Genomic DNA, 27,322 nt, shown 5'->3' with positions numbered 1-27,322 from the left:
CGGCCTCTCGCCGCCGGCAGCCGCGGCGGTGGGGCCCGCCGGCCTCTCCCCCTCCTCCGCTGGGCCGCTGCCCAAACGCACCCCGCTCTTACCGGCGCCGTTATCGGGGGCGGCTGAATTAGGCTGATCCCCTCCCCCCCCGAAACTCGCCTTAAGATTTGGGCTTGGGGGCGTGGGGGTGGGTGTCCGGAGGCGGCGGTTTGGGCTGCCGTCTGCGGGGGCTGGTGGGGCGGAGGAGCCCCGGGGCGGCGGGTGTCGGGTTGTTGAGAGGTGAGGGAGCGCCGAGGGCTCCCGAAGGGGCGAGCCAGGGAACGGCTGCTTTCTGTGACAGGCGGCGCTTAAAAACTTGACTTTAACAAAAAAAAACCCACCCCAAAACCCAAACCCCAAACTTTACTGGCTTTCATTGTTCTTCAAGCTGCTCCTTACGTTCTCTTTCCCTAAAGGTGCCGCTTCTCTCGGAAAACAACTGCTCCTGGCCCATGCCTACCCGTTTGCTTAAGAAAAAGCCTGTGCAAAACACTGAGGTTTTAAGAGGTACAAAGGATGATGCTTCTGCGATGTGAGGTGCTTTGGCTCTCTCTGTCTCTTTTATTCTTTTCGGTTTCTTATGTTTTCAAAATCAACTTAATACGGTTTGGTGTTTTTTTTTTTTTTTTTTTTTGTGTGGATAGGTTACTCTGTTAAAGGGGTTGGTCGCAGAATATACTTCAGTCAGGGAAAGCTTCTCTTCCACTTAACTAAATTCTTGTGCCCTTTTATTGTTAGGTCCCAACCCCTCTTTCCTGCCTGCCAGGAACGTTTACGCCATGTCCAGCCTCTTAATACACCTGGAGTTAAAAAATGCCTGCTGCAGGCCTCCTGTCTTAGAGAGCTGCTGTCTGCACAAGTGCTTGAGGAATAATGCATCTGCATTTCTGCTCTGGGTGGAAAAAATAGCGCTATTTTTGTTTCATGTTAATAAACACAGCCTTGGATTGTAGAAAATACGGAAGCTTCAGTATAGTTATGAAATAAATTACTTAGCTTGGCTGGAAGACTTTAAAACAGTGGAGAATGTGTAAGTATTTCTGGAGTCTTCTGCAGTAAGACAGTAATCATAGCTCATGGTTTTATGTGTAACTTATGAAAGGCAAATTTCAGCTTTTTCGAAATGCTTGTTTTCATGAAGTGAATGGAGTCTTCGCTCCCTATTATATAGTTCTTGGTTTTGTGGCATTGCACTGTGTTTGGAACTGAGCCTTTACTTAAAGGAGGTTGACCTGTTGTATGCTTAATCAGGCGTGTATCCCCTATATCCTGAGTTTTGAGATTTAAGTAGATTTTTTTTTTTTTTAAGTTAAATTCAATGAAATTAAGCCTTAATACTTAAGTATGAGCTGCCACAGTATATAGAGATACCTGTATTTGCTGACTGCCTGGGAAGCTGCAAGGCTGTGGAATAGTGAGGACGAAGCACTGTGGTGATTCCAGAGCTTTTGTGACCGTCGCTTCATCATGCTGCGTATGTGCAGCATCAAAGTGTTTGCGTGGATTCAGGAGTCATGATGGATAATCCTCCTAAACTTCCTGAGAACTTGACATACTGAAATCTAAAAAAGATGTATATTAATTTATACTAAGCTATTAACTGCTTTGAGCCTAGATTGTGAAGTTGGTCAGTCAAACACCTTGGGTTACTCTTAGAGAGGGATGGTTTGAAGAAATGATAACTGGCCTGCATTGTTCTGCAAGTAGATTACACCTCCTAACCCTCTGTAGCACGGTGAGGTGGTGGAGTGAGAGAGTGAGCTCTTAATTAAGAGTTCTTTTTAGGGAGCAAGTTAATTATTTCTGCTCTTTCTTGGCAAATCTTCTCTGGCCATACAGTAACTTGAACATAAACATTTTAAAGACTTCATCTAGTAGCATTGCCTTGAGTTCACTACGTATTTGCTACACTATTATTGCTGGCAAAACTGAGGCCATGGTCCAGAGTAATCTCTTACTCAAGTGCCTTATTTGCTATTGCTTTACTGCCCTCCTGGGCCTACACAGCACTATTTTGATAGTGTTTGGGTAGTACAACATGTTGTAGGGAGGTGAGTGATAACATAAAGTAGATCGAAAGAAGACTGTTCTCTGCTGGTGTGTGTCTCAGCATTTTGTTGATAGTGCTTTAATGTGTGTTAGCAACAAATTAGGGGGGTAGCTCAAGCATTTGTGATGCTCCAAGGACAAAAATAAGGTACAAGTAGTGTAAAAGTAAATGTAATCTAATTTAGGAATGCAAATGCTAAAATGTGTTGAGTATAAATTGGATAGGATTGGGATTGAAAAGCAGAATAGAGTTTTCTTATGCAAGTTAACTGTATATTTTGTAGTGTAAAGTATTAAACTGAAAAGAAGTAGAGAACTTTGAGTTTCCTTTTTTTTGGAAGAGAAATAACAATATCTGATAATGTTGCTTATCCTTATGTTTGTGCCAAAATCTAATTTCATTCCATTTTAGTGTACACTTATTTTTCTGGAAATAGCTATCAGTCTTCAGAAGACAATAGGTATACTTAATGCAGAGCTCCCAAGTTCTTACAGCCTCTGGCCCAGTGCCTCCCAATATATTTGTAGAAGTACTAGACAAGGAAGTATCCTTTAAAAAAAAACTTTCCTGAAAATTTTCCTTGACAATTTCAGATGGCAAGTTACATACAGCAGTACGGTTTGGTTGGTTTTTTTTTTTAGAAAACAAGAAGATTGTGCTTGTAATGGAATATTTATTGTCCATATTCAAAAACCAGCTTCATACCACTCAAATATGCTTCTGATACAGCAGAGGATAAAGATTTATGGCACGCAGTAAATTCCTTCTTTTATTGTTATTTTTGCTTTTTCCTCTAGAAATAATTGATTTCTGAATAAAAACTCTGTACTATGTAAGTTGGATAAATTTCTGTGTTGAAAATAGTTACATTAGTTTTGAAACAAACATTTAAAAACTAGCTTTGTTGTTTCTTGCAGTAGGTTTTTTTTCCCCACTGTAGCTGAATGATCTTAAGCTATTGAAACAAAAACATGTCACCTACTTCAGCCTGTCCTGGTGGTCAAAACAAAACAAGCTGCCCTTGAATTACTGCCCTGAATGAAAAGTGAAAGCTGACTCTATGTAAAGTGTTGTCTGATACATCAAATACATAAAGAAGGTTATATAAACTTTGCTAGAGTCCACACGGAATGAATATGAAAGGGCAACATGATGCAGAATCTGACTTAGTCTGCTTATTATGAGAATTAAAACTTTCAGATCAAAGTGTTAGAAATTTAGCTCTCTGATTTCTTAAGCTCACTTAAATAAGAGTTGCTCCAGATTTTTTCTTCTGTCAGTTTTCATGGTCTTCTGACTCCTGCTTTTGTCATGTACAGGCATGCAAACAATAAGGATCTGCAACTCCAGAATAATTTCAGCAAGTTTTGAGGTGTATGGTTTTGCAAATCTGACTGCTATTCATTAGAGTCTGTAATGTGGATTTAAGGACCTATCTTTAGATATTTATCTACTATCTGTCATGAAATTTTCTTCTGGAAAATATTAAGATAAAATACTGTGGAAACTATTGTCCCTTTCTGTGTCCTTAACCGTTCACGTAACACTTTGGACTCTGAGGAGCTCAGTTGGCTTCATTTATGACAAGGATGTAAGCCACATGTTACCTAAAAAATTGTTCCTTGGTTGCCACATCACCAAGAAAACTATGCAAGTTACATGTAAGTCTTTATTTGTTTAGCATGGGTGCAGATAAATTGGCTGACTTGTTCTGCCTCTGACTTTAAAACTCCATTGAAGGACTATGAAAAAAAATCTCCTTGCTTGCAGGTAATCCCAACCTAAGGATGCTGTATATAGGCATTTCTGTCCAGGTGCTGCTCTCCAGACATTGCTTCCTATTGTGTATATATAGGGCATACAGAGCACCAGAGGCTTCCTGTCTTTTGTGAAACTTTCTTTTTTTTTGTAATTTGCCAAGCGCAATAGGTTGGCAGTTTTAAAAAAAATCTCAGGTTTGCCAAGTATGTGGGGTTTTTGTTAGAGACTCCAAATAATTTTGCTGTAAACTGCTGTAAAACAATTTTGGTTGAGAGCCATTTTCTCTGGCAGTGAAGGTATAAATAGTAGATGTTAGTGTTTTTTTCAGGGTTTAACGGGTCTCTAGTTAAGAAATTTAAACAATGAAAATTAACCTATGTGTATTGTTAGGTAAATTGTATGGATATGTGGTATTGTTCTTTGTTTCCCAGTGCAGCTGTGTAATCAGCAACTGTATTTGTGTTTTTTAACTTGGATGGTATATGACACTGATCTGCAAGAGGACTTGTGTAAGATTTTGATGGTCTCAAGTTAATATGGTGAATGCAGGTAACAGATAAATTGATTAATTTTAGGATTTGAGATTGCAGACTTAATACCTTAGGTATTGTTCCTCAAGTATATTTCATGTTACTTAATACATAGAGCGCTACTTTTAATGACAAAATTGTTGGAAATGAGGTTCCAGTCAGGCTTGGTTTTACAATGTGTGATCTCTGTTTTTCTTGAGTAGTTTTATTCTTAATTAATCTTGACGTTCTCTGGTAAATGTGCTAAAACAGCAGTTTGTAGGAGTCTTGAGTAGGTGATTGTTTTTCCTTCTCTAAAGCAGTCTGCATTCCTCAAAGAGGTTGAGAACAAATTAGGAGGCTACTCCAAACGTTTCTGAAGCATGTTTGTTTGATCCCAAGATGTCTGTGATACTGTGGTCAAGCTTGCTTTCTCTTTTGTTTCTTCTGATTTAGGGAATCCTATCTCCCCTGACTTTGCCTCAGTAAGTGCTGCTACAAGACTCGGCAGTTGCAAGCTATAACGTTGATTGTGTTTTTGGCATCAATAATAGGTTTTAATACCGTTGGAGTCCCTTTTGGTTGGTAATCAAGTATCAGATTAGGAGATTGTCGTGGTTTAACCCCAGCCAGTAACTAAGCACCACGCAGCCGCTCACTCACTCCCCCCCATCCAGTGGGATGGGGGAGAAAATCAGGAAAAGAAGTAAAACTCCTGGGTTGAGATAAGAACGGTTTAATAGAACAGAAAAGAAGAGACTAATAATGATAACACTAATAAAATGACAACAGTAGCAATAAAAGGATTGAAATGTACAAATGATGCGCAGGGCAATTGCTCACCACCCGCCGACCGACACCCAGCCAGTCCCCGAGCGGCGAAAAAAACCCTGCCCCCCCCTTCCCAGTTCCTAAACTAGATGGGACGTCACATGGTATGGAATACACTGTTGGCCAGTTTGGGTCAGGTGCCCTGGCTGGGCATGAGAAGCCGAAAAATCCTTGACTGTAGTCTAAACACTACTGAGCAACAACTGAAAACATCAGTGTTATCAACATTCTTCACATACTGAACTCAAAACATAGCACTGTACCAGCTACTAGGAAGACAGTTAACTACATCCCAGCTGAAACCAGGACAGAGATTTAATAAAATAGAGAAATACAGATGAGTGACATCAGGGCAAAGGTTTTTGATTACAGAAGGTGTGCCTTCTAGGATGAGATTTGTGGTAGCTGTACTCCAAAAACAGGGTAGGCAACTTTTCAGGTCGACTCTCTTCATTCAGGAGCTGGTGGGAACTGGGCGAGTGAGGAATTCTTGACGGATTCGCTGAACAGAAGCTGTTTGTGCAGGCATACTGGTTTGGGTGAAACCTGCGCTGGGGAAGTTTTCCAGGCTGGAATTTTGGTCAGCCGGAGGAGACTTCACTCCAGAATAGTTGGTTTGTGCATTCAGAGGTACGAGTCACTAGGTTATGTGTAAGATCTTAAGTCTGGGTCTGTGTAAGGTAGGTACCTGGTGGCTTTTTTTTTTTTCTTCCCTTTTCTTCTCGGCTTTTGAAAGGAAGAGGGCTGTTGGTTAGTAGTAAGTAATGTTGAAAAGTAATAAAGGATTAGCCATAGGCCTTTGGCATGTTGTTGTGCAAAAAATCTAGTTACTTGGGAAAATACTTACATGTAAATGCAAATATTTCTCAGTCCCTTACTGAAGGGATAAAAGAGAGTCAATTCTAATGAATGCGCTAGTCTTATTTGCAGTCTAATCCAGTGATGGTCAAAATATGACAGTGAAGGGAAGTTGTTACATCAGTACTGACTCAGATGTCCTGTGAATTACAAAAAGAAGTGGTTTTTGGAATCTGCAGTGTTTTAAATGTTGTTTGTCATGGAAAACAGGAACAGAAATTCTGTGTACCAGCATTGAAAAGTATGTATCTATTCTCATTTTCTTTTAAGTTGAGCTAATACATTTTTTCATTTTATTTATAGTGTGTAAGTTAAAATGTATGTCAGAGAGAACAGGAGAAAAACCAGTCTGTGTGCATATATGTGACTTATTTTTTTCATGCTTTAACTTTCAAGCTTAGCTAGCTTTTGCAGCCGGGCTTCTATACTCCTGGCTCTGCAGAAATTTGACCTTGCTCTGGAGATAGCTATCTTAAGGGCTTTGAGTTTGTGTAGATCTCATAGAGCATATTACTTCATATAGACAGTGAAAATTTTATCTTTGATCCTGCATGCGAGAATTTATACACCGATGTGAAGTTGCTGAGTGTAAGGCCCCAATTCTTCATGTGCAAGCTAAACATAATGTACAATGAGCAGTCCCATTGATTTAAATGTCTGCTCACAGTTAATTAATCTTTGCTGTGTTGGGATTGAATATTAGCAAAATCGGATTGTTTAGGGCTGTGTGGAAAATTATTTTCTGCTTCTGTGAAACGATGATTTAAAAAAAAAACCTACCATCACCAAAAAACCCCACCCAACCCCAAAAGTCTTCCAGTGTGCATCAGGACAAAACAGTGTCTGTCTAAAACTTTAACTAAAATATTCTCCATCAAATTTGCTGGTTGGGGTAGTGAGATGTTTCTGTCTGCAGGTGATTATAGAGTGTAGGTGTAGGAGGAAAAAACCTTCCTGATCTTAATCATGAATAATTAAGAGTCTCTCTAGTTTTGACCCAAAATTAGAAAATTTGCATGTAGAGTAAGCTTTGTCAGAACTGGTATAGTCCTGTAAAAAGGTTTTAGTCTGACAAATCAGGACTTCATAAAAAAGATGGCTAAGCAGCTTTGCCCATGCAGTCACAATTCTGTTCCCATTCTGGTCAGTCTGCTAGCTGTATAGTGTTCATGTACATGCCTTCTTAAAAGCACCCCTTGGACTTAAAAGGACCGTCAGTTTAGAAAACCTATTTAATGTTTCACCATCTGTTTTAAGGGAAACAAAATGTTGAAGTAATTCTGTGAGATTAGGTGGAGATAATACTTTCTGTACAGGTGCGTTTACCCTGTGTATTTGACAGTACTTGAGCACAGCCGTGTCTCCTGTTTCCCATATATGGATAGGCTCTAAAGCATAAAGAAGGTAATTAATTTACTCTTTGTTCTTATTGGGCCTCCTGCCAGGAAAATGGGAAGGGAAATATTTTAAATAAGCTGTGTTTTACATTCTCACTTTCCCAAACGCAGAGCTTGGATTACTCTCTCCGGTGGGTTGTAAGACTGAATGCACGGGGGGCCAGCGGGCACACAGCCGGGTGTGACTTCTCCTTGACTGATCCAGGTTCTGCTGCTGGAGTGTGTTCCAGGGGCGGCCACTCAATTACAAGAGGTACTCTATGAGGAAGAAGATTTCCCCTTGGACACCCACCTGACTGAAGATCCCCAGTCTTGAAACAGAAAGAAGGAAGTCCTCTTCCCACCCTTCTGGTTTGTTGTGTTGTGCTGGCTTGTCTGTAAAATAAACCCTGCTTTCTGTTTCACTGGTTGGATCTGTTTTGCTGACCATGAATCTTCAGTAGCCAATACTGTTTGACGTTTCATGTATAAAATTGGTTGGATTTGAGGTTGACAGTGATCCTAACCTAATCTTCCTGTGTGTGGTTTGATACAGGTACCAACTTTATTTAAGTGAGGAATATTCACTTAAGAGTCACGACAGTTTAGAAAGATCGTTTTCAAATGTCTCGTTCTTAAGGATTTATCCTCTTAGAAGGCTTTATAAATGTCTTAACTTTGTTTAGCAGTTGACAAGCTAGCTTATGAATCACGTAGAGTCTAAGGGAGGAAATAAAATGCTGGAGATACTGGAAATAGAAAATATTGAAAAAAGGATTGCAGTAAAAATAATTTGGAGTCATAATAGTGGAAAACAGAACAGAATTACAAGCCTTCTTCAATCTTGGTTTTGCATGCTGTGCTGCTAAAAAACCTGATAGTATGTAACCTTTCTTTAGCTGTCTTGTACGAAACAGATTTTCTGATTCTGAAGATTCTGAAACTGACTTCAGAATCAGTAGTGAAGCTTTGAATATTGTATTATTGTTTTACTTAGGTATCAGTTCATCAAGGTGAACATGTGAGTAGCTCTGTTAAAATAATCGATCTTTCAGTGCTTAGAATTTTTGAAGAGTGAGTGAGACTTGAACTTGCACGCGGCTCCCCAGCCCCTCCAAATTTGATTGTATTTAGAGGAGCTTAAAATAATGATTGGAGCACTTAAAAATGAAGATGCAGGCAATAGGGAACTTGTGTATTTGCCAGATATTATCAAAGCTGGTAGTTTTATGATAAGCACTTAATTTAAGTATGAATAGTGGGGGATAGACTTTTCAAACAAAAGGAATATTTGGATTTGTTTTCAGATTAATTGCTGAAAGGCAGTTTAAATTCTGTCTTGTATCCCTCAGAAGTGATTTTTTTTTCTCACTTCAGAATATACCAAACAAATCCACCCTAATGACTCACTTTCCATGTACAATTAGTTTTTCAGAAAATTGGATTAAAATTATTTTTTTTGACTTTGCGGATTAAGTTGCTTCTGTGTTGTACTAACTTTTGACTGCCGCTGTTTGAAAGACTCTTTCAGTGTTTATTACTTCAGAATATTTACTGCTAATGTTATGATTTGCATATATCCAAGATTGTGTAAGGTACTTAAGCAGTGTGGAACACGTTTATTTTTCTGGGTGAGGTGGTTTTTTGAGGTTTAAACTACAGGTGTTTAAAGGCACAATGAAGATGGAGTTACGAATCTATTTGGTAACTGTTATGTATGGATAAAGCCTGCCTTCTAACAGTGACAAAGAGAGAGAAGTATATTCACTTGGAAAGAAGTTATTAATAACATTTTTCCAATAACATTATTTATGCAAACTTTTTGCCTTAGATTAAGTTTTCCCTTCTATTAAATGCTAGACCAAACCAACATTAATCTCAGTTGAATTGCATCTTGTTAAATAGCATAGGTGTTTCAGAATAGAAATGAGATACAAATACAACTGTGTAAGAGTGGGTTCCTTACACTTGATGTATTAAATGCTCTTTTGCCTTTAAAATGGATTCCCAAGTGTGTGTGAGTGAAGTATAATGTTGTCTCTGTTACTTATTGGGGACCATGTAATAGGTGGACATTGGGTCTAGCATCCACGTGATGGGCAAAATTTATCTGCAATGAAATATGAAATTAAATATAAAAGCATATAGCTAAAAATTCCCTTGTCATTTGCATGTACAGGTTTCACAGACTGCATTTTCACAGGCTGCATTTCCCAGTGATGTAAAATGCAGGATGTAACAGCTCTGTAGCTAGAGCCCTCATTCAGAATGTAAGATAGCCAAGTTAATTCTCCACTTCTATCCTTTATGTATGAGGACTACCCTGAACACCAGCCTTTTGGCTGCTCTGTAGTGTGGAAAGTTTTCTATTCCTTCTTTTAAAGCTGTTGTACAGAAAATAAACAGAGCTGAAAAAGAAAGTGCTAGATGTGGTATGTTTTCTCATCCCAGTGGAGTAAGCAACTGCCTTGGAGAGGGAACACCTGGGACTGACTTTCTGGCCCAAATAATCCTGCATCTGAAACTGTTGCTGCACAGTACAGTATCTTAATCAAGAATAAGTGAGAATTGCCCTTCCACGATGGCTAGGACCACTGTCCAAGTTGCTAGAATTTGTAGTTTGATTTCCATTGGTGCAAGCTCCTTACGTGGTCCAGAGGGATACCACAATCATTCTTCCACTTCTCATGATGTCTATAAAAAGAGGTGGTTGCCACCGTATTTTATGCAACATGATTCTGAGGTGATGATGGACAGTTTTAGAACATGCCTAAGGAGGTAGGTGAAGGCGTAGCCGTGAGGTAGGCATTGATACTGTTCTGCTAACACTAAGTACTTCTGCTTTTATATGCAAAAAATAAGGCTAAGGGCTGCTGAGGAGTTTTCAATTAAAAAACCCCCAAGCCTCTGAAATTCTGGTGCTTCCTAGATTAAGCAGCTCTATGTATGTGAAGGGGAGAAGGGTTGTGATGAACAACTTTTTAAGTATAAGGTCCTCATGTCCGTGGAGTCTTAAGGAACCTAACTTCTAGTATGCCCTAAGTACTTGCAACTCCTGTTGATTTTTAGAGGAGTTGCTTATGCTTGGGTACTAAAAAAAATAAAAAATCTTAACTTGGACAAAACCCAGATGTTTTGTCTTTATTTTAGGTAAGACTGGTTGTAGTTCTGACCTTTGCAGTTTGTCAAAATGTACTTTGCTCTGAATTGTATTTTTGGAAAGCAGGCCATCAGCCTCGGATCTGTTGTGTTGCAAGCAGAATGTGGTAGGGGTTGTGAGAATACTCCGTGTCTCACTGGAGACACCAGTTTAGCAGACTCAGGGTTTGTGTCATATAAAGCTTAAACTCTGGGCAGAAATATTGTTGGCCTATTTGTTAGTCTGAATTTACTTTCTTTGCAGGTTGCACTTTCGTTAATGGTTTAGTACTAACCTTGAAGGGTGTTTGGGGTTTTCTTGGGGGGGGGGGATTGGTTTTGTTGGTTTTGTTAAATTTTTTTTTTTATTACCCTCCTCCATACCTTTGATATCTTGCTCTTTGTTTTTTTTTTTTTTTCCTTGCATCTTTTTAACTCCTTTAGATGTGTACCACTGATGGAGCGTCTGCTTGTCATCCAGCTACCTGATACTTCTTTGTACTGTAAGATGGGTGATTCATTCGATTACCGCTTTGATAAATGAAACAGTTGGTCTGAAAAGACTTGTAGAATACCTGCTGAATTGTAAAGTTTTAAAGAAGGTCAGGAAGTTGAATCATGACTAAATATAGGACAGTGGTAGAAGGTATCCTGAAAGGTTGGGTATGTCTCCACAGGATGATGAAACCCAAGGTCTTGTGTTTGGCTTATTCCTTCATTGTCATCAAACCTCTGAAAGGGACCACAAGCTTTAACTGATCTCCTTTAGTGGGTGACAGCTTGCTGTTGCAGTCAGCTACTGGAGTCACACTTGTTTGGTTCTGTTGCCATCTTATACCTAGATGGAGATATGGGGAGATTTCAGATTTGAGTAGGTAGGTATTTACTCAAGACCCCAACAGGTCCCCCCCCCCCCCCCCCCCCATCACTGCATGTTGTGAAAAATCAGAATTCAGGTTTCAGAATTAAATTACATTAATTTGGCCTGATGGTGCATATTATTCAGCTTATGAATCCATCTAAAATAGTGGAAATTGAGCTCTTGGTGTTCTGGCTCACGAAGTGTTGAAAAGAGCATTGAATGCCTGTGCATTAACATTTAAGCATCAGATACAGAGACAGCAAAAATTTCCCTAATGAAGCCAATAATTCTGTCTGTGAGCTCTGGAATTTGGAGTTTAATTATTATACTATAAGTAAATGATAGGACCGTACGTTTTAAAGGGTGGTGGAGAGTAGAATTAATGTAAACATTTTTGTCCTGTATGTGAGGCAAGAAAGAGAATTGCTCAGCAGCTCTTCTGGCTTTTCTCAACTTTTGAGTTCTTGAACTTTGAACCTTAATGAAAGTGTCTACTAGGTTTCTTGTATAAACAGTTCAGATAGAGGATAGAAAATTATTTTTCTCAGTATGCTGTTGTTCAAGAGGGAAAACAGAAAGGATTTTACTTACTGGTAGAAGTTGTCTATGATTATTATAATGATTGTATTTTAAATTTTCAAGGAAGTAAAATTGCTAGTGGAACTTACGGATCACTTTGGGACTAAAGACTCTCAAATTTTGAATTCATATGATATATAGAAAATGTTTTTAGTTTTTAATATTTTTTGCTAGTGATTTCTTACCACAGCGATATAAAAATTATCACCTAAGCCTTTCTCTTTTTAACTGCTAATCAGAAATTAAAACCAAGCCACAGTTACAAACCACTTTTGCTTCTAATGAACATAGGTGGCATCTTGATGGTTGGAGGTAAACGTTTTTTCTGTTACAGTGAAACAGTTCGTGAAACGTGTCTCTGTGAGGAATGGAGTTGTTTTATGCCACTTTCCTCCTTGGTTTTGGAGATACTTTTGAGCTCCAGAGAAAGCTTCTCCTGTATTTAGAAATGTCCATGCCTTGGGTTTTTTTATATATAAGAAGATAGGAATTTTTGCTATGGCTGCTCCCTCAGTTGAGACACTACCTGTCTGCTTATTTGATAAAAAAAATTTGTTGGGCAGCCCTGAAGGGGCTGCAGGGCATACAGACAGAAGGAGCCTTGCTTGGTTGAGTTTTTTTTCTGTAGGAAGTAATGCTAAAACACACTGTAGTCTTTGAAGGTGAGTTTAACTCTGAACTCTTTAGAAGTGACTAGGGAGCTCAATTTCTTGAGCAGTAGCCTGTACTTTATATGAAATACTGTATTAAAGTATTTTATTTAGTTGTTATTATTTCAAGGATTGGAACATCCTTGATTGACTAAAAGTAATTATTATTTAATTGCAGGTAATGCCTTTTCATCCAAGGTACTTAATATTTCACTGAATGTCTATTTCTATATACGGAATGGGTGCATATACTGTCATATATATGTTATGTTCGTGTTAATGCTGTGCATTTGTAGCAAAAGAATTGGTTATTACTTTTGAAAAGTGTCACTGTCTAATAAAAAAACGAATGAATGAAATCTATGTGAATTTCACAAAAATGAAATTTCTTTCATGTTGCATACCCAGGGAATAAGGATAATATTAGTTGTTGGTGTTTGTATGCTGTCAGAATTTTCCACTATGAGAAATTAAATGTACCAACTGATTTAATGTGCATAAAAAAGCAAAGCTGTGGAAGCAGGAGACTCTGCAGATTTGAAACTTATTAAATCTTTGAGTTGTATGGGTACTGAATGCCTTGATATGAGGCAAGTATTGTGCAGTACTGACATTAAACCTTTTTGTATTGTCTGGAGAAGAATGGTGGGATCTTTGTGGTGTCTGTATAGCAAATACATATTGTATTTCTCTCTGACAATTTAGTGAAGAAAGTTCCAAACCAGAGGTCAGTCCCTTCTTCTCCGTGATTCTGAGAAATGTCCTTATTAACTGCTTCTTCTGCCTTGACATGCTTGGAGATTTCTGTCCATGTGCAAACACTGTACAGATGCTGTGGGAAAGACTTTTCAGCTTTTATTTCTCTTTAATCAAGGCACTGTGCTCTCTTTCCCCTCAGACCATAAATGGGTCTGCTTAATCCTTCCATTTATGTAGAGGGTTAACTGCATTATAAAGGATTGCTGCATCTTAACTTAAATTGAGAGGATAGAGTGTTATCTTCTAATGAAAGAAAGCTTTTATTGTTATTGAAAATGGCATGGTAGAAGTGGTGGGGTGATAGCTGCAAGGAACTCGGACATCCTCCCTGGTCATATGAATTTAAAGAGTAATTCAGCCACAGTCAGAAACTAACCCAGCTGAGATTAATTTGAAGCCACAGGTGAAGCCCTCATCAATCATGAGATCCAAGGCAGAAGGGTAGGTACAAGAGCAGTGTAAGACTGTGGTATATTGCCATTCGTTCAGGCCTTCTAGAGAAGCTGAAAAATAGGAAAATTAATTTTACTTCAAGCACAGGTCCTCTAATTGTAGAACATTACTGTGCTTTATATGGTGGACAAGTAGAATTCTCTTAAAAACTTGTTGCAGCTGCTTTTGTTTCAGCTCATGTATGTGTTAGACAAATCTGTGTCAAACTTCTCTTTTAGTTTAACTATATTTCTTTTGTTACTAATGGAATAGATTAGATAACTAAATTTGGATTATTGCTTGAAGAAAAGCATGTGCTTAATTAATAAGTTCTTGGGGTATTTTTACAAAGATTTTTTTTTTTTTTCCATCTGGCTGTTTTGAAAGTAATTATACCACCTTGAAATAATTTTTGCAGAATTTTTTTCTGTTTTTGCATATCTTTGCTGCTAGGTCACCATTATTTGTAGGAACAAAGGCCAATTACATATGTTTCTGGTTGTTTGTCAGATAAGCATAAATGGAAGGTGAGTGGTTTACAACTTGCTGGTCAAGATACCAGTTTTACAAATACGTGCTATGAAACCAGCTGTTGGCTAGATAGTGTGGCTAGTGAGGTGTTTAAAATAAAAGCTAGGTTTAGCCTTGATTTCCCTTCCCAGCCCCCCCCCCCCCCCCATGAATGTGATGCTTAGGTTTTTCATTTCTGCTCCTCAAGAAGAGAGTATCCTGTCTAGCACCTTAAGGAAATCATATTTATCATTATCAGTCATACTTGCTTGGTGCTACAGTGTGTAAATGCTACTTCCTCTCTTTTCATTTTCACATCAGATGAATTGGACAGGCAGAAGCGAAAATGATTATAACAAATGAACAGCTTGTAATTTAGGGAGAATGGCAACATTAAAAAAAAAGGTTTTGTATCAGCAAGTAGTATAGTGAAGTATGTGATGATTCTGTGTAAACTTCTATAATTTTCAGCAGAAGTATGGTATGAGGCTTCTCTTTCTGTTAATTTTTCTGTATTTTCCTCCTTCCCGTCTGTGCTGGTTTTGGCTGGGGTAGAGTTAATTTTCTTCCTAGTAGCTGGTGTGGGGCTGTGTTTTGGATTTGTGCTGAGAACAGTGCTGATAACACAGGGATGTGTTCGCTGTTGCTGAGCAGGGCTTACCCAGAGCCAAGGGCTGTTCTGCTTCTCAGCCCACCCCACCAGCGAGGAGGCTGGGGGGGCACAAGGAGCTGGGAGGGGACACAGCTGGGACAGCTGACCCCCACTGACCCAAGGGATATCCCAGACTGTATGATGTCACGCTCAGCGTCTAAAGCTGGGGGAAGAAGAAGGAAGGGGGGACGTTCAGAGTGGTGGTGTTTTTCTTCCCAAGTCCCCGTTAGGTGTGATGGAGCCCTGCTGTCCTGGAGATGGCTGAACACCTGCCTGCCCGTTAGAGGTGGTGAATGGATTCCTTGTTTTGCTTTGCTTGCATGTGTGGCTTTTGCTTTACCTATTAAACTGTCTTCATCTCAACCCACAGTTTTTCTCACTTCTACCCTTCCAATTCTCTTCCCCATCCCACCCAGTGGGGAGTGAGTGAGCGGCTGTGTGGGGCTGAGCTGGTGGCTGGGGTTAAACCACGACACCCTCACAGAGTCGTCCTTTCTTTTCTAGCATTATTTTCCTGGATGCAGACAAGCACGTACACGTGTTAACCGAGTGGTGTATTTCTGTATTGTCTGTTTGGCACATGCCTCGTGTACTGAGGGGTTGATCGGTGGCAGAGGTTTGGCCTGAGAAGCTGAATGTCTGCTCTGATAGCACGGTAGGAAAGATATTCATGGTACCTGTTTTATGTCTCCTCATAAAAATATGTCGGCAGCAGACCCTTTTCAGCTGGCTTAGTTCATGTTTTGGAAGTTGCACACAGTGACAGTGTTTCTCTGCTTGCTGTAGAAATACTAGCCTGAAGTAGCCCGACATAAACTTGGAAAGCGAAACCAACATCAATACAAGTCAATATGAAGTGGTAATATTCAGCTGTTGCATGTCTGCTAAGTGTTTTCTTTCCTTTTTTGGGAAGGGCTGGAAAACTGTTTCTCACAATTATGTTATTTATTCACTAGTATTAAAAGAATGGTCAGATTATTGCTGACCACAAAAATCACTTTGAGAGAATGGTCTGGTTTATTATTTCTTTCTGGCATATGCTTTAAACAGATGGACAGCATTTCTAAAGTTAGGTTTTGAAATGCATTGAGATTCAGAAACAAGCTGTATTTAGAATTGGGTTTTAGTGCCTGCATCCATACAATTAGATAGGTTATGTTCTTTTCAACACGTGTTCCAGGATTTAGTCATTTGTGTATACTTCTTCATAAAAAGAAGCACAGAAATGCATTTTTTGTTTTTACTGAATGTCTTTCCCATTCTTCCTTTCATTTTCATTATATTAATTTCAGACACTTTCGTTGTTCTCAAATAAGTAGGCATAGAATCTGTTCCTTGCAAAAGGCAGTTTATTATTATAAATTGTATACTGGTTTCTACAGGTAACTTTACAAAAAATCTTAGAGCAAAATTGTTTTAAAAATTATTCCTTTTTACAGAACATGATGTTGGTCCTTATTGCTAAATGAGAAGGTGGTTTGTAGAAGCATTGAAAAGTTGTAAGACTACAGACTCCTAACGTAACTGTATTAAAGAGGATTGCGTAAGAATCATAGATAAGCATAAAATCCTACTTGTTATCATGCTGAGGGTACCACCATACCTTACAACAGAGGAGAAACGTTTTGGTGTATCCATCTTCTGCCATGGTGGAGAAGTGGGATGGATCCTTACTCGGAAAGGAGTTCTTGTACAGCATCTCCCAGGAAATCTAACCTTTGCTTATGAAGGTAACCTTAATTTTTGCTGACAGACAGCCTGCTGCAAGGCTGGCTGCTGCAGTCTTGTAAAACACCAAGAAATGAAAACTGAGCCTGCCTGAGCATTATTCTCATTCGTTGTCTGCTTCTGCACAGCTGTGTGAAAAAGCAAAACAAAGCTGTATTTGCACTCAATGGATATGATGTCCTGCAGTGAAACATGTGCATATGGACCAGACACATCAGGTTTCTTTAGCGACTTCTCTCATTTGATTCAGCAAAAATGTTTCACTTTTTTAGTGGCTTGGCATGTATTGATCTGCTGGGTTATTTTTGTTTGCTTGTTTTCCTCTCACTGTTAGTTCATCAGGGTCTTGGAACCAAGTTGTGGCTTTCTTTTTCTCTGCAGTTTTTCAGCATGCTTGAAAATTTTTGTTAGCAGTATACTTTGTTATCAGATGCCTGCTTAAAAGAAAGTGACGAAAGGTGGTACTTGTGCCAGTCTTTTAGTAAATGTATAAAAAGTACGGTCTGCTTTGTTCCCTGTTTGGGTGTTGATTCCTGGTTGGGTAGGGATGTAGCAGGAGTGGCTGCAGTGGTTACTGTTCTGGCTGTCGTCCATCCAGCTCCCGCAGAGCGTCCTACTCCAACAGCAACACTGGTATCGCGATGCTGTGTGTGTTCTTGAGCTGGTAGCAGCTGATATCAACTGGTGCTGATTTCAGTTTAATATACCAGGTTAGTGTGTCTGTGGTAGCTCGGAAGCAGACATGCATCCCAGTCGGCCCTTCTTGTGTAGGGGAGATGTAACCTTGGGTGAGGACTGTGAGCGTTAGTAACTGGTTTTGGCTATTGTAGTGGTGAGATTATTGTAGTTACAAGACTATACACAGAAGAACTGTAATACACAGATGCCATTTAACACTCTTCAGTTACTCCCCAGAGGAATACTACCAATCAGATAGAAATATTCTGTCCTGCAACCAAATATGGGAAAGAAGAACAGGACTTACTGCAAGCAGCCATGGATTAAGTACTGTTAAAGGAAAAAAAAAAAAAAGTCAGGGAAATCCAGATGTTAAGGGACATCCTTTTTCAACAGCAGGCTGGAGGCGAGCAGTCACGGTATTCAGACTTCTTCAATGGTTCTGTTTCAGGTTTTGCATACAGTTAATTGCACTAATGGTGGTGAAGAAAAATCCCTTTGTGTCAAGTTCTCATTATTATTTTATGCCACTTTTCTGCTTATTACCAAAGGTGTACTTTGCTTATTCTCTGCTAAACGTTGCTAATAGTGATTAGGGTTACTCTGTATGTTGCTAGAACATTAGTGGCCATGGACTGTTTTCCCTTTAAGCTTTCTAAAAGGAGGGGAAAAAAAAAGGTAGGAGAAATTACATGACTTAATGTAGTTGGTTTTTTTGTTTGTTTGTTTTAAATTGTAATCTGTGTAATACCTATTAAATTATGTCAGCCTCTAGAGAAGCTGACAGTACTTTCCTCAGCTGCTCAAATCTTAGAGGGTGGAAGTTTAAATTTGTGCTGAATAACATTTACTCAGTGTTCAGGTCTTTGATTAGTTAGCTTGAAAATAGGAGGCTTTAAGTAGTACTCTTGCATTGTTACGAGTGTAAAGTACTGTCGGATGAGCTTCTCAGATGTTTTTTACCTTGTTCCAATTTTATATGAAGGTGTGCACCTGAGCTTCTCCACACTTGCTAGAAAAGCAGGTATGCAGGAGAGGATGGGCTTTTATAAAATTAAAACAGTGTTCATCCCTTAGCAAGCAAGCCACTACTAAAACCATCTACCTTTTTTTGTTGTTTTCAAGGTATAAGACCATGCAATGGAATTTAGATTATTCTTTAGTATGAAGAGGAGTCTTTAAATGAAGTAATACAATGTAGGAATTTACTTGAAGCTCAGTATCATCATCTCACCATCTTCAGTATGCTAATGGCATGTATAGTGAGAAAGCTGAGAGCTGCCATGTGATCTATATGTTCTATCAGAAACTGATGGTGTTTGAAATAGATATTTAATCTCTCTTTATTTAATGAGTATTTTTTGTGTAGTTTCTGTACTTATATAGACTGAAACTACAAGTACATGGCAGGAAGTATCTTGAGTCAATATTTTCTGTTACTGGTCTGAAGAAATAACTCCCAGTGATACAGACTTCGTTATTAAAGTAAAATCAACGGGAACAGGTATGGAGAATAACTTCTTAGTAATTTACATAAATAGATTTAGGAACTCTGGTATAAATTTAGACACATAGGAATTTCCAAAATAAAGCACTTGAAATCTGTGTTACCTTAAGATGCTGTTTTTGAAACACCCAAGTAATGCATGAATATATTTTGGTGAGAGTTTGGGGGCAGCAGATAATTAGACTAGGCTTCATTGTCTGACTGCATTGAAAACCTGGTGCTTGTCATGCCCCAGGAATACAGAAACTTTTTTCACTTTCAAGGTATTTTTAGTTATTTTCTTAATACAAACATACAATAAATATTAAAAATACAATAAATTGAAGTAATAAATAATGTAAGTCTTACTATGAATCAGTATAAGAATAAAGATTATATATTTGTAATGGATAGCAAGACTTTTCAGCAATAATACAGCTGTGGGTTCAAAAAAAGTCAAGTTCAGTGCTCTACTGTTTCACTTTATGGAAATAAATGAGCAGATTAACATTTATTTTAGGACAGCCTAACTTATCTGAAGCAGCACTGATTAATAGTTCCAAGCCTTTTTTGTGATGGTATTTTTATTAAAGTTTTTAAAGACAATGCTTTGTTCAACCATGAGTTGTATTTTGCTGTATGTTTCCAGTATGATGTTTTCCATCCCAACTCTTGAAAGTTAATGCTGTATTATTTCTATAGTAGTATATTCTGGCAGTATTGTTTACAGTATTCATTTCGGGAAATGAGTGCACCTAACCTAAAAGTGTGAAAAAGATAAGAAATTAATAGAGGCCATATAAATAAAAATAATCAATCTTTTGGTTGGTGTACTTTTGCGAACACTGCATTGAGATGGTCCATTGAAACCATTTTGTAGCATCAAACTGAAACTACTCTGAAGTGTTGAATATTCAAACTAGATTTGCACAGACTGATTTTTTTTTTTTTTAAACTTTCATAATTTTTCATAATTCAGTGCTGGCCACCATAATATAAATTAATATGTGATCGTGTGACCTGCTCTTCAGATGTCTGAGAAGCAGCCTGTAATGTAAAGTTTTGCTTTAATTCTCTTCATTAATAATTTCACTTTATATGTGATTAATACATGTTGTTTTTCAAAATGAAGTGTGCAAATTTAGTTTTGATTATTTCTATAAGCACAAAGGGGACCATCTGGTAGGCTGGTGATCTGGTAGTTTTTGTCCAGAAGCTTGTGTTTTGTCAACCTGCAAAATGTTAAGGATTCCAAGATGCAGAATTTGTGATGAAAGTTCATAAGCCAGAATTTCATTCTACCTTGTTATTCTGTGTGTTAACATCTCATTCTCTTTCTGGGTTGGATTAATCTCCCATTTTCAATCTGTGTGTTCCAGGTATTTCTGCATACATAGCCACCAGGCTTTGGGAGTACGTTGACATAGTTCAGAGCTGTTTATAGTCACAAATACTTGCCAGAAGAATTTCTAGAGGTGTCTCTAGTTAGGCTGTCTAAATTCACTGTACAGCAGATGGCACTGGAAGGGCATGTGACGCCGTAATTAGTACAAAATACTAGCGAAGCTGTTGCAGTGCTGAGGGTTATGAAGAAGTTGTATAGCTCATTTTAATGGATTCCAGGAAGGGGTGTATGCTGGGGTCTTCTAGTTGTAGACAGTGGAAAATTCTACACTTGCAAGTGTATGAGTGTATCATATGTGGAAGGCTGTTTATACAGCGCTTTTAAACACATTAATATGCAATGCAGAATTACTGATATTCTTTAAGTATGTGCAAAGAAAGAAGAGTATCTGGATCAGTTGGAGTATTTGACTTCAGGGTATATTTGCTTTCTCCTGTCTTGGATAAAATATGTGTAAGAGATGTCAGAGTGGTTCTCACATGGAAGACTTGTTCAGAGGCTTGCCCTCATCCGTAGGTGTGCTGAATTTATTTCGGAGAGCTTTGACCTGGACTGTCATTCACTAGATTTTTAGCATCTTTTCCTAGATGAGTGAGCTGGACTTCTGGATATACGCATGTTTATGTGGTTATATTTGAACTTCAAACCATTATTATTTCTATATATGAAATGTCACAATGATAGAAGTCATGAGCCCTGCATTTGGACAGTCATGCATTTTGCTTGATAACGATATTGGCTACTATGCTAGGCTGACAGATAAAAACCACTTTTTTGCTCAAGCAAGCTCAGTAGTCCCTTTCAAAGTAAAAAGTTTTGACTTCTCTGTATGCTGCCATAGAGATTTATCTGTTGAGGTTATTTTTAGATGCTGGATTTTTATTTGTAAAAAAACCCACATCTGATACAGAATGACTAGTATGTGATAAAAACCTGTTCTTTCAAGTGACTTCTGTAGTCTTTTAGTTATGGAGAAACTGAAGAAATGTTTTTCCTTCAGCCAAATTTTAGGTAACTAATTCTTTTGAAACACACCAATAAAAAAACTTGGTGAACCAGACAGTTTGGGGCTCTATACATCTTCTCTCACCAGTCAGCAATGTGATAATGTTCTTTTATTTTCTCCCTAGCTTACAAGGCAGATTTTACTTTGTTTCACACTTGGTTTTTTAGGGTTAGGAATTGCAAACAGTATGATGTACTTCCCACCAGGATGGGGGAATGTATCTGGTAAAGCGGAAATAGTATCAGCTTGTGGATGTCAGTCAGAAGTAGTTGGAGAGCGTTGTGGATTTCACAAGTGGGGCTAATGTGCGGGTTCCCAGGCTTCTCGTACTCCACACACAAAGGCCCAGTTAAATTTATCAAACGAACAAACACTCTGACTTTGTCAGTTTAGGAGCAGTGTAGAATCCTGAAGTTATATTTTTTCACTCATTTTGTAGGTTCATTTAGTTACATGTGAGGAAAAGAGTACTGTGAATTGGTAAGATGGCAAAACCCAAATGGTTTAGGAATAGAAGGTCAACAGGCATTTCAAGTCTATTTTTAATTGACATGTAACTCTCCCTTTATCTGTATCTGTAGCTCTTAATTACTGTTCTTTGTCAGTTATTCTGATACGCCAGATTTCAGGCATATAAAACCCACTAAATGTATTCTACTCATGTTTGGTTTTCAGTACTTCCATATTTCCCAATTATTCCAAACTTATGGAGCTCATATTAAACATCAGTATTTTAAACTGTGAAATTTTATGGTTCTGCATGTATGTGTCATAAGAAAAGGAAAATAAAAGTAATGTCTTAACCTTTGAAAATACATATGCATATCTCAGTATCCTCTTCAAATTGTGTAAGTGCAGTACGTTTTTTTCAGGTGTCAGGACTCCTGGTACTACAGGAGTCATGTTAAAAATGGGAAATAAACAATGAACTTCTAATAAAATACTGGTCCTGGTTTTTAAGGTTTTAATATTTGTTTATAGCAAGAGTTGGTTCTTAGTCATTTATTTGTTTGTTTAGGAAATAAGTTTTTGGGGCATGTTTGTTCTTTGCTGATGGCAAGTAAATCAGTTTACAGGCAGAAGAGAAACTTTGTAGCTTCCCCTCATTGAGAGAAAGAAAGGGAAGGTGCTGTTTAGTTTGGTAATTAAGAAAAGGAAATTGGAAGAGCTGAAGATACTCTAAAGATGGACTTGGGAAATGTCGGAGGTTATGGCAAAGACAGAACAGCTCTTCAAGGTAGGGTGATGCAGATAGTGTGGGGAATTTGAAGGTAGGACTAGGGTACAAATCCAAGTAAATCAAGTTTTAGTGCTTCTGCTGTTTATGAGAACAGTGTTCAACCCCCCAGCAGCAGGGCTTTACTTAAAATTTTCCAAGGTATTTTGAAGTTCAGAATCCTTAGCTGCCTTGCATTGTCTTTTAGTTTGCTTTGGATATGATCCTTTAACCTTTGTGTACTTGAGGACCACAAAAGTTGGGCTGGACAAGGGTAATAGTGGACTGCTGTTAGATTATAGTAATCATTCTGCTTACATGCTTTTATGCAATTTTTGAATGGTTATTTAAGAAAATCATATTGTTTAGTTGACAAAACTTATTTCAGTTCATTGCACTATTTTTCTCAGTTGCTTGTATTGTGATACCATGGGAGAAAAGTGGGAAGTGCGTACATAAGGGCTGTTTTACTTTCCCCTCAGTCCCCCAAGCTTGGAAGATTTCTTGAAAGATTCTCAGACTCCTCCAGCTTGTCATGCTTAGCCTGGAGCCAGGCTTGCTGCTGCAGTTTGTGCTGCTAACATCACATGTGTTTGAAGGTACGTGGAGTAATGGCTACTACTAATGGTAGTACCTACTTCTTCGGCAGCAGCGACTTCCCTCTCTTCTCTTTCCCTTCTTGTTCTTCCCCTCTCTGCAGAGCTGCTTGCTTTGGAAGGTCTAACTAACATTAAAAAAACCCAACAAAACAAAAAACCGCACAACAAAACCCAAACAAATCTCAAACAAAAAACCCAAGCTGAAAAGTCACATTTATGGAGTGGGTGGGTACATGACTCTGGAGGACGTCAGGTGGGAGCTATTGACTGAGACTTGAGCAGATATGTCCGCTTAGTCTTGGCAGAAGTACTGGAGGAAGAAAAGCTCTAATAGTACTAGGCAAGGAAAGCCTGTGAGTTGGCCTCCACTATGCCTAAAACAGAGTTTGGAAGTCAAATTTTCTTTCACTTAAGTTCAGGAGGGGACTTCTATGACTTGCTCTAAACAGATGTTACTTTGCTGTTAATGTGTCTCTACTTTTTCACCAGAGTTAGTTTTCCTATAATTGTATAACTATTTGAATATTGCTCAACTTTCCTATGTAAAGAAAGTATGACCTTGTAAGATCATGTTTTTAGGACTAATCACAGTTTAACCTGTATGTAGGAATCCTGCTGGATAGAGTATCTTCTAAAGCTTTATCTTCTATAGTTATTTCTGTGGGGATTTTTTTAGGCGCCTTCCGAAAGAGAGGGGTGTTTCCGTGCTTGAAAATATTATACACAAGCGTGAAATATATGCGCCTATGATTGTGATGTAATGTGTATATTTAAAAAATAGCATACTGAAAGCAGAAAAAAGTTGTGGAAATCTCCAAGGCACATGTAGCAGATTCATTTTTTGAGCCTGATTGGTTTCCAAGTTGGCTCTCTCTATTTAGTTTTATTGGATGCCCAGTACTCAAGTACTGCATTTTCTGTTTTGTTTGGAGAGGCGGGGAAACCCTTATGGATAATTTTAAAAAAATTTCTTTTGTGAAGCTAATTGTTTTTTATTTGTTTCCAGGAAATGGCTCTTGAAGTTAAATGAGGCTGGATAAAACACATAAATGAAGCAGAAGCTGCTCTGCATGTGTTAGGGCTATATCACCACAAGCACTGCTGATCAGCCAGACTTGGTAACTTGTCATAATGAAGAAAATTAGTCTCAAAACAATTCGCAAGTCCTTTAACTTAAATAAAAGTAAAGATGAAAGCGACTTTGTAGTGGTTCAGCAGCCATCGTTAAGTGAATTTGGAAAAGATGACTCCTTGTTTGGCAGCTGCTATGGTAAAGATTTGGCTAGCTGTGAAGTCAATAGTGAAGATGAAAAAGGAGGCAAAAATAGATCAAAAAGTGAAAGCTTAATGGGTACGTTAAAAAGGAGGCTTTCAGCAAAACAAAAACAGAAAGGCAAAGGCAGCACACCATCTGTAAGCTCTGCGGATGATGACACCTTTTCTTCCTCATCTGCTCCAATAACCTTCAAAGATGTGCGAGCTCAAAGACCTCTGAGATCCACTTCCCTCCGTAATCACCATTACAGTCCAACTCCTTGGCCCCTTCGACCTACGAATTCAGAAGAGACTTGCATCAAAATGGAAGTGAAAGTCAAGGCCTTGGTCCATTCCTCTAATCCAAGCCCAGCACTGAATGGTGTTCGAAAGGACTTCCATGACTTGCAGTCAGACAACGTGTTCCAGGAACAAAACAATGCATTAAAAAATACAGAATCTCAGAATGGGGACTTGCATCTTCATATTGATGAACATGTGCCTGTAGTTATTGGATTAATGCCTCAGGACTACATTCAGTATACTGTGCCTTTAGATGAGGGAATGTATCCTTTGGAAGGATCACGTAGTTACTGTCTGGATAGTTCCTCACCCATGGAAGTTTCAACTGTTTCTTCTCAAGTGGGGGGAAATGCTTTCCATGAAGAAGAGAGCCAGGTGGATCAGGATGTAGTCGTTGCACCAGATATCTTTGTGGACCAGACGGTGAATGGTTTGTTGATTGGTACCACAGGAGTCATGTTGCAAAGCCCAAGAGTTAATCACAGCGATGTCCCTCCACTCTCACCTTTGCTACCTCCAATGCAGAATAATCAAATCCAAAGGAACTTCAATGGATTGAGTGGCACAGATGCCCACGTGGCTGAAAGTATGCGCTGCCATTTGAATTTTGATCCTAACACTGCCCCTGGAGTTGGAAGAGTTTATGATTCTGTACAGAACAGTGGTCCTATGGTTGTGACAAGTCTCACAGAAGAACTGAAAAAACTTGCAAAACAAGGATGGTACTGGGGCCCCATTACACGTTGGGAGGCAGAGGGAAAATTAGCTAATGTGCCTGATGGCTCGTTTCTCGTTCGAGATAGTTCTGATGATCGTTATCTTTTAAGTTTGAGTTTTCGTTCCCATGGAAAAACTCTTCACACTAGAATCGAACACTCAAATGGTAGGTTTAGCTTTTATGAACAACCAGATGTGGAGGGACATACATCTATAGTTGACTTAATTGAACATTCAATCAGGGACTCTGAAAATGGAGCTTTCTGCTATTCAAGATCCCGACTGCCTGGATCTGCAACTTACCCAGTGAGACTGACAAATCCAGTATCTCGGTTTATGCAGGTGCGTTCTTTACAATACCTGTGTCGTTTTGTAATACGTCAGTACACCAGAATAGACCTGATTCAGAAACTGCCTTTGCCAAACAAAATGAAGGATTATTTACAGGAAAAGCACTACTGAAAGCTTATGGGAATCTTGCATCTTGCACTTTGGGAACGACAACAACAAAAAGAGATTGAATTACAGTTTACAGACTTTGATTATTATCAAAATCTTTTGCTGCCATAAAAATATTTCATTTTTGTGTGTAAAAGAAAAGTAATGCATTTGGATTTATGTTTGTTTTGGGGTTTTTGTGTATTTTGGGGGGCTTTTTTTTTTTTTTGGAAGAATGATCTCAAGTTTATTTTTAGAAGTGTGAAATAGCTATCTTTCATCAATGTGCAGATTAATCACAATGTGAATGATCAAATTCTCCTTAATTTCCCCCAAGTCCTTTGCTGCTATCCACTGTGATTTTTATGCATTGAAAGCACATTTCATGTGTATTCAACCATAAGTAAAAGTCAAATGAAACTTGTTGAATGGAATTTTTTTTTTCTTCTTTAAAATAGCCTGAAAAAAATGATCATGATTAAAAAACCATATTCGTATTCTAAATTACAGGATTTAAGTCTATGTTAAAAATTATTTCCTAGTATCCTAACTATAAATTTCTATAGAGATATGCCCTAACATAGAACTTATTGACAGAGCTGTGTGGTAAGAACATGGTTATGCAGCATATCTTTGGAAAAAAGCCCCACCTTTCTCCTAAGCCTTGTATTGTCTGTACACTCTTTCGTGTTTGAGAAGGTTGGTTCAGCCTTCTTCTTGTCTCAGTATTTTGTCCTTCTAAAAATGGCCTTTAAAAAAAAAAGTCGTCTATGAAAGTCAATGTGTAGTACCTGTAAGGAAATTGCGGTATTTGGGGTCTTGTCAAATATTACCTTTTACAGTCATGCCATCAGTTAAATAAATGAACACCTACCAGGTCCCCTCTTTCTGTCCTTTTCCCTCCTACCTCCTCTTGGGGGGGTGGGGTGTATTTCCTGGGTTTGTGGGAAGACTCTAGGAATTGTTATTATGGGAACATGAATTGATAAGCCATTTTAGGGATGGGGTAAAACTTCGAATAGGATGATTTCTACAATATATATTCAAGCTAATTGAAATTTCATTATTTTCCATTTTCTGCGGCTTTTTCGCTTCAGAAATGCAGTAATACACTAATGTCCTTTGGATCGTTTTCTCCTTTTTTTGGATATCCTTTGGGGAGGAAGGAACAGGACTGATAACATTTTGGATGGAAGATGCTTAAAATGCATCTCTAAAGCTCTATTCTCATAGCCTTTCAAATTATGGGGAAAAGAGGTTTGGATATACACTGGCCGCAGAAAATGTTGCAGTTTGCTGTCATGAAATATGTTTTGACATATGAAATACTGAATCAGTTAAGTAAATGTTTATGATATCTGTCAAAGATTCTGGCATTTGAAAAGCTTACAGTTATTCTAACCTTCTGTAGGGAAAAAAAGACTTTCATTGGGGAGTACAGGTTCTACACTGTAATATTTTTATCATGCAAGGGTAATCCATGGCATTTTCCTGT

At 38.4% G+C, this 27,322-nt stretch overlaps 1 protein-coding gene across 1 annotated transcript; it reads left to right on the top strand.

Annotated features, from left to right (window-relative positions):
- Window positions 1-506: 506 nt before the first annotated feature.
- Window positions 507-27,322, top strand: SOCS6 (suppressor of cytokine signaling 6). Its single transcript, XM_010583288.1, has 2 exons — window positions 507-567; window positions 24,122-27,322. Exon 2 carries the CDS (start codon window positions 24,247-24,249, stop codon window positions 25,849-25,851), a length of 1,605 nt encoding a protein of 534 aa, XP_010581590.1. The 5' UTR covers window positions 507-567; window positions 24,122-24,246; the 3' UTR covers window positions 25,852-27,322.

Source organism: Haliaeetus leucocephalus, unplaced genomic scaffold (genome assembly GCF_000737465.1).
Source record: "Haliaeetus leucocephalus isolate CR32 unplaced genomic scaffold, Haliaeetus_leucocephalus-4.0 Scaffold889, whole genome shotgun sequence".
Lineage (NCBI taxonomy): Eukaryota > Metazoa > Chordata > Aves > Accipitriformes > Accipitridae > Haliaeetus > Haliaeetus leucocephalus.
Note: the sequence above shows the minus strand (reverse complement) of the source record. Positions and strands in the feature narration are given on the sequence as shown.